This window comes from Melanostigma gelatinosum (assembly GCF_949748355.1).
Source record: "Melanostigma gelatinosum genome assembly, chromosome: 9".
Classification (NCBI taxonomy): domain Eukaryota; kingdom Metazoa; phylum Chordata; class Actinopteri; order Perciformes; family Zoarcidae; genus Melanostigma; species Melanostigma gelatinosum.
Genome location: NC_136642.1, coordinates 8,958,170 through 8,970,437, shown reverse-complemented (window position 1 = coordinate 8,970,437; position 12,268 = coordinate 8,958,170). Strand labels below are relative to the sequence as shown.

At 39.9% G+C, this 12,268-nt stretch overlaps 1 protein-coding gene across 1 annotated transcript; it reads left to right on the top strand.

Annotated features, from left to right (window-relative positions):
- Positions 1 to 65: 65 nt before the first annotated feature.
- On the top strand, positions 66 to 10,574 carry LOC306782698 (cell adhesion molecule CEACAM5-like; the record flags this gene model as incomplete). Its single annotated transcript, XM_079276142.1, has 12 exons — positions 66 to 111; positions 720 to 1,040; positions 1,842 to 2,114; positions 2,443 to 2,709; positions 3,927 to 4,202; positions 4,376 to 4,636; positions 6,226 to 6,498; positions 6,660 to 6,908; positions 8,328 to 8,442; positions 9,109 to 9,158; positions 9,676 to 9,716; positions 10,350 to 10,574. 12 exons carry the CDS (start codon positions 66 to 68, stop codon positions 10,572 to 10,574), a joined length of 2,397 nt encoding a protein of 798 aa, XP_079132268.1.
- Positions 10,575 to 12,268: the final 1,694 nt, after the last annotated feature.

Below are 12,268 nucleotides of genomic sequence, written 5' to 3'. Positions count from 1 at the left end.
TACGACAGTCAAAGTCTGATGAGTGACATTCCCCTCAGCTGTTTCTATCTCACAAAGGTGGATCAATGGATATTTTCCCTTTACTTTGTGCAGTCGCTGTGACTTTCACAGGTAAGACTCTTTATTTTAAAAGTTTCATTGTCTTCTGCTGTCAGTGTTCGAAATGCATTTTCTAAACTTTGTAAATCGTTGAGTTGTTGAGATGTTGTTGGTGCCCTGATCTTCAGGTCTGCGATCATGCTTTTGTGACTGATAGCATGGACAGCAGAACATATGCTTAACTACTAAAAGTAATTGCTCAAACTATTTTATTTTCTTATAGTTTGCTCTGATGAATGTGCTCTAGGAAATATGATTATAAATTATGAATACAAATGAGATAAAAAAGAGTAGCTTTATTGGAAAGTGTATGATAGATTAAAATGCCTAATATACTGGCTGTTCTGATCGATAGTTAGCCCACTAGTCTCTCACTAAATGGTTCCATTTGTTGGACTTGAGTTCCATAATGTGGTCTGAAAACGTCATGTACTTAAAATGCGGAAGATTGAAACTATAACCACTGTAACTTCATGGCTTGTTTGTTTTCAATAGATAGACATCGATACTAATATATTATGGAAATTATTGTTTTTGTGTTTTTTCTTTCGGGTTATGCAGATTTTTCACTCTCCACAATTTATCCGATCTCCTCTCAGACCTGTAAATGTCTCCTCCAGGTTTGACCAAAGGAGCTGGTGTGTTGCCAGACGGTCCTCTGATTGAAGCTGTTGGAGAGACAGTGATGTTCACCACAACACTGACTCCATCAGAAACACCATTTCAATCGGTGACCTGGAAATTTGGTGATACACATATAATAACGTTCAATACTAACAACGACACTGCACCAGAGTATGAAGGCAGGATCACCCTCTTCATATCTACTGGATCTCTGGAGCTCAGGAATCTGACTCCCAATGACAGTGGAGAATACAGCGTTTCCATTTTTAAAGCTGCAGGACGACCGGAGGACGGGACAATCAGACTGGACGTACATGGTGAGCAAATTTCAATTTCAATTCTCAGTGGAGACTATGTATGACAGTTGATTGATTGATAAAAAGTGTTTAGGTGGCGAGTGGTTTGAAATTTGATCTATAAAAAGGTTCAAAACATACCTGCTAAAACATAGTTCAGATGATGTTATTACATAATGACATGATAATAATTATTTGATACCAAGACAAAACAAGCAAGTAAAAACCCAGTAAGTCAACTTTAAATAACATTTATTTTTAGTCAAACAACTATTTCTAAGGTCAGGAATGAACTTTTATGCTCAATTTACTTCTCCATACAAATGTTGGGATGTTTTCTCACTCATAATGAAATTTAAAGTCTATAAGTCACACAGCTATAGTTTTGAATAATTTCACCAATATTCTAATTGTTTGACCCTAACCACTGATATCAACAATATGTTATAAAACATGTAATGGATGCACTGTGTTGACAGTCTTTTTTAAATGCACCTGTGGACTCGATTGCATTGCACAACTGTCCTGCCTTCATTTGCTTTTCATATGAAGCTCTTGTTGAGACACTCAGTAAGATATTGATGGATGTTTTATGGTCATACTGTGTTAAGGTCATAGGATGATAAATTACATGATATTGAAAATGTATTCGAAAGAACAACCACCTAAAATACCACTGAGTTAATTTAATGCCAGTAAACTTTCAATGTGCAGCCACTCAACATCTCATGATAGGATCATAGATCCATTCTCAGTGTTTCCTTCTACTGTACCTTTGTTATGTGGTGGTAAATGTAAAACCATTTTGTTTTTCATCCACAGTGCGAGTGTCCGGTGTCATGGCAACTGCCAGCAGCACAAACTTGGTGGAGGACAGCTCTGTCCGTCTGTCCTGCTCCTCCTCTGGATCCTCTCTCTCTTTCCTCTGGTTCAACGGCAGCTCTGAGGTTACAGCCGGCGACAGAGTTCAGCTCACTGATGGAGGCTCCACTCTCACTGTTAATGTGACGCGCTACGACCAGGGACCATTCAGGTGTAAGGTGTCCAACCCCGTCAGTGATGCCACAAGTGGTCCAATAGACCTCTTCATCATCTGTGAGTTACTAACCTACATGCTCAGTTCTTCATCTGACAACATCTGGATGCAAACAGAGATGGAAAGTTTAGATTTTAACAGCTTAGTGAGGAGTGGCCTTGTGTTGTGTATTTTGTCCACATTGTATTCTCCAAAGTATTAGAAACACAGTTTTCAACCTTATAGAATCAATCAAACTACAGCACAATGCCAACAAGACCATTGTACAGATGGTTTCATTCATAAATTGTTCATTGCAGGCTTGTTCTGTTACATTTCTGGTGACTTGATATATGATAATGCAGTTGTGCATACTACATGTTTGCTGTTGTTTTCCCCGACATGCAGATGGCCCAGATGATATTAATCTGAAAATATCTCCGTCACAAGAATACTATGAGGAAGGATCAGACATCACCCTGTCCTGTTCAGCTGACTCCAGACCTGATGCCCAATTTACGTGGTTTCTGAATGGAACTCTGCTGGTTGATACTGGACCAGAGCGCAGACTGATGAACATTCAGGAGAGTGAGAGCGGGAACTACAGCTGTCAAGCCTTTAACAGCGGAACTATGAGATCTATAACATCTCAGCCTGCAGCCATCTCTGTACTGAGTAAGTTTCAATGAAATGTTTTGTTCAAAGAAATATGGATACAAAAAAGAAGGGGTGATGGTGTCAGATGAAGCGTTCTTAAAGCTGGGGTATGCAGTTTTCTGTTGCAAATACAGCCCTCCTCCTGCAGCTCTCCCTTCTCTGTGCTAAGCCCCTCCCATTAGACAGTAGCTGGATTATTGTGACGTCACAAGATCGTTCCAGACAACAACCTAAAGAGGTTAGCAAAAGGCCCATCCATGTCTAAAACACTTTGTCTATATTGACATGACTAATTACATTGTTCTTAGAGTCTTTGAGACTCTTTTTGAGAAGTCCGTCTTCCTTCTATTGGGTTGCTTTGCAGTGTAGACGGTTGTTGCAAATGCTGGAATAGCAACTTTTACTGCATGATTTCCTGCCATTGAATCAGGCTTTCACCATCTGGGATGTGTGCGTGCATCTGCATTTGTGTGACAGCTTATAGGAACGCCCTCTCTCTGAAATGAGCTGTGATTGCTCAAAGTCTCCCGTCACCAGGTTTTCTAAAGCCTGAAAAGAGAGCCAAGAGGAGGTGCAGAAGTCTATTCGTCTCTCAGACCACTTGTATCACAATATGCTGAAAGTTTATTCGGGATATTTTTCCAAATGACACCAACAAAAAACCTGTCTCCCCCAGCTGCAAATTGAAAAGGTTGTGTGAAGCATTTGTGGAACAAAAAGAACAATACAAGATACGTCTGCAATCGTTGACTGTACAGAGACAACTGAGGCTCAGAATGAAAAACGTTTGAGGTCGAACAAAAAGTACTTCTTGGAGTGGCCAGTAACAGTTGTGGCGAGAAAATATGACTAATACACAAACTGAGGACAGTCATAGTTAAAGACATTCACCTTGTAAATGCACGTTACTTGTTATAACTGCAACATCTTTACAGTGTTTACAAGGTGAATGTGGTCATGGCTGATTAGGTCAAAGAAACAAGGTAAGGTTAGCAAACACTGGTTAAATATTCCACTAAACAACAGATAGTATATGATGAACAAAGTCAACTTTCCGATCACAACATGTCTGTGTCCAAGTCGCATACAGACCTTTAACATCTAATCATGATCATTTATCATGGTGTCATTCAAATGGGATTCATATTCACTCTCCACATTGCTCCACTCTACTGAACCATGTGCCCTTGGCCCTGAAAGGTGGTCAGTAAAACCACAATGTTTTTCACCCACAGCGGGTGTTGCCAATGTCACGGTGACTTCAAACACACCAGACATGTTGGAGTACAGTACTGCCCGTCTGTCCTGCTCCTCCTCTGCATCCTTCCTCTCTTTCCTCTGGCTGAACGGCAGCTCTGAGATTACAGAAAGTGAGAGAGTTCAGCTCACTGATGGAGGCTCCACTCTGACTATAGTCAGTGTGATGCGCTATGACCAGGGACCATTCAGGTGTCAAGTGTCTAATCCTGTAAGCAATGACACCAGTGGTCCAGTAAACCTCTCCATCAACTGTGAGTTATTGACTTATATGTGCAGACTCGTTATCCTGTACTATATGCATGCTTCAAAGTCGATGTTTCAGTATCATGAGGCTTCACACTGACAGAAGCTGCACGTCACGTAGAACATTCTTTTGATGATTTTTTGTTTTGTTTTTCTACTACTCATATGCCGCACACTGTAGATGGCCCAGAAAATATGAATCTGACAATATCTCCGTCACAAGAATACTATGATGAAGGGTCAGACATCAGCCTGATGTGCTCAGCGGTCTCCAGACCTCCTGCCCTGTTTCAGTGGTTTCTGAATGGAGACCGGCTGTCTGATACTGGACCAGAGCTCAGACTGATGAATATTCAGATGAGTGGACGCTACAGCTGTCAGGCCTTTAACAACAAAACCCTGAGAAATGAAATGTCTCAGCCCTCAGTTGTCTCTGTATTGGGTAAGTTTGAATTAAGAGGTTTATTGGATGTAGTGGATATAGTAGTGTGGAAGTTTGAGTCTGTTCCACAGCGAGGAGGCCAGAGCACGTGTCCGGCTGCTTTGTACAGTCGACACGCTGCAACAATAAATCTACCAAAACTGGTTTACAATTAACAGGACTTTAATCCCACTGATGCAAGTACGATTACAGTTACACAATGGAGTAAATTACTCCTAAGAAATATTACAATATTAACCCACTTTGGAAAAAACTACCTCTGGACCCAGGACACAGCCGTCCCAGGCAACCACACGCTAAAAAGAGGCAGAAAAACACTTTCTATCTCCCGCCCTCATATCCGTTCGCAACTTCTCCCCTTCCGTCTATCTCAACTTCTATTAGCTAACTTCCCTGTGCACTTCTGTAAACGCCTGTCTTCATGACTCTTTCCCTGAGCTCCTAACACATTCAAAGACTGTCAGTTATTGCTTAATCCCTTCTATAATAATCCTTCAGTATAAACGTTAAACTTCTGCAACTTTGGCAAAAGCTTCATGTCTCAAATTCTCCATCTAGCTACTAATCCTAAAACACTTTATGCTTATCTTAATTATGCATTTCCAAAACACTTATGTTTATGACTAATTATGAATTCTTAAATATAAATCATTGAACACTTTTATTATAGCTACTAAACACAGTTCTATGCTCAAATGTCTTACAGTAGAGAAGTGTCAGTAAGTGTACACTTGCATAATTTGTATTGGTAAAGTGCGGACTCAAAGCAGTGTATCTTAAAATAACAATAATAATTATAATTATAACATTTTCATTTTCAGTAAAATAGGTGATATAAAAACAGTAGGCACCTTTTTGAATTTTATATTTTATTGCCTAACCTTGCAGGCAACGTTTTGACTCGAAAAGGTCATCAAAAAACTGAACTCAAAATCGATAATTTTTCATAGTTTTGGTTTTCTGGCCTGAAGCTTGACTGTTTTGGTTCACTTTTATAGAATCCTTTTCTGCAAAACCAACTGTACACTAACTTCCCTGCACCTAACTGCTGACAGACCGTGTTAGAAATTAGCTGGTGAACATAGAAGATCATTTCGCAGCTAAAGCGACATTCCCTCAGGAGTTGGTGGAGAAAGAAAGCAAACTTAAAAGGAGAGTGAATATTGGACAGGTGGACAGAAACACGACTCCAAAGGTTGCTCTGGATGTTCTGCATGTCGAACCTAAATGTTCGCTGTATCAACTTGACCACTGATAATGTGTCAATGTCGTGTTCATGGATGACATGCTATATGGAGATTTGTGGTCAAAACATTGATAGAATGACATTTGGTCAAACTGCATCTGTCCGCTGTTTTGAGTCAATTGTTAAAAAATCTGGTGATTTTTCTAAATTATAGATTACCCAAAACTGTGCTTGACAGTCTGAGTGTGGACAGTCTAACACTTGGCATGTTATACCGGATTAAGGGTTCTGTAGTAATGTTTGCGTCTTGCAAGTTCCTTTAAATGTATTTTCTCAGTTCATTCACAGTAACAGTTACTTTTGTTCCTGTTCTCATATTTTGCACACATCTGTTGCCCAACAGAGAGAATATCTGGTGCTTCTATCACGTGGAAAACAAACACGTTGATTGAAGGGAACTCTTTCAACTTATCCTGTGAAGCCGCTGGCTCTGTGTTTACCAGAGAGTGGAAGAAGGATAACTTAACTCTGACTCCGGATGACAACGTGACACTTGACGACAACAACAGAGTGCTGTCTTTTACCAGTCTGAGTAAAAAAGACACTGGAGATTATTTATGTAACGTCAGCAACCCCCTCAGCCACGATGAAGCTGCATACACCATGGTTGTTTTCTGTAGGTAACAAACTATACATTTACTGTTGAAATGATGACTGCCTTAAATAACAGTGTGCTACTGAAATATTTTACTTTGTAGGTCTGTAACACAAGATTTTTAAATTCTTTATTATCTATGCTGCTTTAATTAAGACCTTTTACAAATATCTGTTTTTCAGATGGACCAGAAAATGTTCAAATCATTGGTCCAAGTGAGATACAATTGAAAAAGACCTTAACATTAAACTGCTCTGCTGAGTCCGTACCTGCTACTTACACCTGGATGCTGAACAGGACAAATATACACAATTCTGCTATTTTCACCAAAAACATCATTGAATATTCTGATAGTGGCCACTACATCTGTGAAGTGATGAATAATATAACTGGGAGAACATCGTCAGCGGGCCATGGATTGTCTGTAACAGGTACCTAAATGCTGTTGATTACAGATTTTGTTGATGGTCTTGAATATTGTTATCAACACACAGTGTTATACGTCTGATAATCTGGAGAGCGGCAGTCTTCCTAAAGATCTTTCTTGCAGTTGTATTATTTTTTTATTCACAGCATTCTTCTACCTACCCATAATGCAACTCAATCGGCAACAGTTTGGTCAGAGATTTATACTGTGTTCGAGATCGCATACTAACTATGCATCCATCAGGATGTACTGAATACTGCCTTCTAAATGAACAATTATATTCCCAGTGGACTGTTCACACTGAAGTATACTCAAGCAAGACGTATCACATGACAGCTGGTCTCACACAGTCAGTCATTATTTGGATAAACTGACCACGTGTTTCTAATCTAAATGTTTACTTATTGAAGTATTAACAGCTTTTAGCCATAGACTACTACATAAGAAGTGGACGCAGTCACTGTGACGCCACATATTGGGTTGTGGACTGTGGCTTTGAAGCCTTGATTGCAGCCTTATGGCCTTCGCCATCTTGGTTTTTTGACGTCGCCGTCTTGTTTTTTTGCAAACAAAAGTAACGTGAGAGTGGAACTAAGTACAACTAACCAGTACAACCTGAATACAACATTTTTATTCGACCAAACTGTTGCAATTAACTCGCATGAACTGAAAACACATTGTGAAAGGGTTAAAGTCATTCACAAGCTTGCCACGCCCTAAATCATACCCTGCTTTATCGCCCATTTTACTCTACAATGAACATCATGCTGTTTTGAGGAAGACTTGAAACTAGCTATTGAGACCGTAAACTCGTTGTTTACAATGTTTACGTGGGTAATAAATCAAGTGAGGAAGTAGTCATTTTCTCATAGACTTCTATACACTCAGTGTATACAATCATCACAAAGAATCTGCATTGGCTTTACTTTTCAGAACCGGAAGTCTCTGCCTGCTTTTAGCCTGGCTCGAAATATCACATGACTGAGTCCAGTACAAAGGCCCACAGACGCAATGCATTGTGGGGCAGTTGAGTATGTGCATTAAGCTCACTCATACTCAGAAATTCCCACACATGCAGGCATTTCTCGCATTCACAAAAAAATCCACATACCGTGCAGTTGCAACGCACTGCATTCTCAATTTGACGTCATACTCGGTGGGAACAGTGGGTTAGTAAGCGATTTCGAACGCAGCCTTCGATTTTTTTATGCTAGTGGCAACTGTTGTAGCCCCATCTCCAGATCTCCAGATTTTGCAAACCAGTATTTGTAACTGGCCAACTGGGAAATCACATCAAGGGAGAAGTGGTTGTATGATTTGTAACCACGGCGTAATGAGACCATAAGACAGTTACTGTGGTTTCTGTATACATAATGGTGTAAAAATCATGTTCTTATCCCCTGTTGTATTAATGCCTGCCCAGGACCACTACCACCACAGGGATCACTTTCGGCTGGTGCCATCGTCGGAATAGTAATCGCAGTTTTAGTCATCTGTGGAGCAGTTGGTGGAGGAGGGTACTACATTTATATCAAAAAGTAAGTGGAGAAGAGCTTTAAGATATTACCAGAGAGCCTTTTTTTTTTAATGAATAAGAATCTATCATAATTATGGTAAGGCGACTGCTCAGTATTATCAAGTTTGGACCCAAAAGCACGACTCACAGACCAGGCAGGATCTGCAATGACAGGAGAGTGAGTACACGGCAAAGGAAGAGAAAATGTGGAACTAGATTCAGGTAGATGTTGAGGCCGTATGTTTACTCAACCTACAAAAGGTTGATGTTCAACAAAGGGTCACTTATATGTGCTGCTTTTGTTATACATTTTCCATATAGTAAGCCTGCCTTCACCTTGGCACTGTACAACTTCATAGTTTAACATTTTGTTGTTGTCAGGTATACATATTAATGTCTCACCAGGAGTTAAAACTTTGTCATCAGTGTTTCGAAACTCTTTAAGTACATAAACCTGTTTAAAAGTTTTTCAAATGTTGAAATCATTATTTGTAAATTACTCTTAAAAAGTACATTTTGGACTAAAATCTCTTTGTGAAAGAACTACATTTTCCTTTATGTTATTTCCAATGAATAGATATAGTTGATTTCAACAACATAATGTCAATATAATATTATTAAGTGGCAAAATGACATATAATGCTAATGTCTTATTTACATAATAATGATTCATTACCTCTCTCAACAGAAAACAGACAAGCAAACTCTCTACTGCTAGAACCCCAACCACAGGAAGAGGTATGTGTGTGTGTGTGTGTTTTATATGACTATATGTACTATACAGCATTATTTACTCCCTTCATTTAAGTTATACTATGCAGGATCCCTATGAAATCCCTCTCAATCATCACTCATGACCCAATAGAAGTGTGTCGCGGTGTCTGTATCTGCAGAGACCCGGCCCTCTTTCTGTATTTTCTTATTTTCTTCCTATTTTGCCATTGGGACGTTTCTGGGCGTCAACCTTTGGGCACTGGGTGTGCAGCCCCCACACACGCGCAATCACACATCTAAGAGGAAGCTACGAGTGTGGCAGACACAGCATCGATAAAACACCAATAAAGAAAGGTGGCATTCAAGCTCATTCCAAAACAAGAGTGAAGCCCGTATGTGATGCTGCAGGTGGTAAACCTGGTTCTGGCAACCGAGGTCAGGGGGCGTGAGCTTCTGTGTCGCTGAGCCTTTAAATGTGACTTTAAATGCATAATATGCCTTTAAATTATCCTAAACATTGTTTATTTCTTATATTTTAAAGGAGCTGAAGGCCAGGACAACAAAGCATACACAGGAGATCAGGTAAAAATCAACCAGTGCAAACCAGATTACTGATATTAACCTGAAGCCTGTACTTCAAAGCCAATCCAACATACCCAGAGTATCTTTAAGTTTCCTGGCTCAACTAGCCTTAACATTGCAATCCTGCTAAGCGGTCCTATGACAGTGGTGATCACTATATGTAGAGACTATAAGTGAAGTAAGACTGCAAACCCGCTGTGAGGTTTCCTCGCTAACCCCAAATCCTGCTTTGTAGTACAGGCCTTAGGTTACAGGCCGCGGGTTAATGGTGAGTTTCAAGTGATGTGCAAAGTCTTAAAATATGAGATTATTTTTCAGTGATATGCTGTATGTGGCCAGATTGTGTTCTGGCTTGTTTGTTGATTTAAACGAGGCTTCTATCAGACTCATCTGGGATCTGTGTTTACCACAGCGTTCAAAGTCAGACTTTGACCCAGGAAGTAGATATTCAGTTGACAAAATGGAGTGGGAGTGTGTATGTGTCTTAACATCAGCAGTTTGATGCAGCTTTTATTGTTTATGCTTGTTTTGGACACTATTAGTCAGATATCCATTGAACTGTTATGATTTCATCTGATGTGATACAACAGTAAACGTCATCGGATATTCTCTCCCTGGCTTTGTCGTTTGTAGGAGTTGAACTACGCAGATATCAGTGTTTTCCAGAAGAAGGACGGCGGGACAGTGCAGCTTGGGTTACAGAGTAACTCATCAGAATATGCCCAGATCGTAGTGAACAACAATCCTCCTGCAGCTTCCTCCCCTCCTACCTATGAGGCCCACCAGCAGCGAATTAAGAAGCCAGCGCCTCAGCCTCGTTCTAATGCCACAGACGTTTACGCACAAGTTCGCAAATGACCGCACTGGATGTGATGGATTATATGGTAAGGTTAGACTGGAGGAGAGAAGCAGCGGTCAGAGAAACCTGCACTTCCCTCTCAGTTTCTTTTTTATAGAGGACTAATGTTGACTTGTGTCAAAGCACTTGATCCGTGGTTAATAATCCACCTCCATCTCGATTGTTGCCATGACTGAGGTCAGGCGGCACAGTGTTGGCCTATAAGCTTACCGCACAATAGCTTTCTTTGTTTTTATATGTACAGGCAATGCAAAGTACAACTATCTGAGCTTGAGCATAATGTTTGACACTGGCTTTGTGTCATGTTTGACTCCACATGTGTGATTCCAGTTTAGATTCCAGCTTATGAGTTATGGCTTTGTTTTCATATTTATTTCGCATCTTACAAAAACAAAACATATTGGTTGTTTAACAATATCTAATTTACCTTCCAGTGGTATCTGGTCCAAAGGAACAGTTGAAAGATCAATAGATAAACACATCTTTATAATTTAATTGCAGAGTGATTAAGTTGAACTTTGTCATCCCACAATCATCCAAAAGGCGACCTAATAATGACCTTAAGTCTTGCAGGTCCCATAAAAGACTCATGGAAACTGTTGCCTGTAAGAAACATCTCAGTCTTTTCCCGCAAGTGATCATCAGAGTAATTCAGATCACGTTTACGGTACATGTCAGTAAACGTTGCTGTGTGATAAAATGATACGGTGCTTTATCTCTTAGCATATCTCCCTCGAAGGCCTCAAGCCAACAGGGAAGTAATTCAAAGAAGTGAAACATTGCAAGTAAAGCAGAAGTTAATATTTCTGCATTCACTTACGGTGTGACTTCTCAATCCTGTACATAACTTTACTTTTATGAAGACATTTGTAAATCCCACATTACAAGTTGTTGACTGTATCTTTATTCTAAGGCATTAAATGCAGCATGTTTGCACACAGAGGGGTTTCATTCGTCAATAAAGCAGAACACACTGTGTGATGGGGTTCACTTTGAGGTTAAGTACCGGTAGTTATGTCTGAATTGTGATAGTATTGGAGATGGTAAGGCCATCAGCAAGAACTAAGTCATGAGTGCCACCTTTAGATTGGAAAAACACGAAAATAATAAGAAAATCCAAACCCATTGAAAACGTGACACTATGAGAGCAGTGAGATTCAGGTCGGACAGTTAAACAACGAGCTGTAACTCACTATAAAGCTCCGTAAACCAGAGGGGAGCAGCAGATTCAGGTGATGGTTCTCTGTAGCTTCACCAGGAGCAACCCCTTACACATTGTTTTCACATTGTTATTTAATAGCTTTAGTGTTGAAATAGTGATTATAGTTGCAGAGTAAGATAAATTGTATCTGTTATCACAACAACTGTATGAAATTACAAGTATGACAAGTGTCTTGTGTCTTTCTCAGTTGTAAATGTGTATTTAAAGGGCGAGGATGACGGAAGAAAGTCATTTGTTGTCAGCCTGGCTCCACATTAACAGCCAGATCAATGCCATCAGACATTACATACACAAGTTCTGTTTTAGTTGCACCCTTTTTTTAGATGAAGAGAGTGAAGTCTCCCAACCTGAGTTAATGAGTGAATGGGAGTTTGGCAGATTTCCCCATTAGTTACTCATCAGTAAAGCTCAAGCTCCATGTGAGCTGCACGCATGGTTGATTTCACCTGGATTTTAATGAAGTATTGTTTT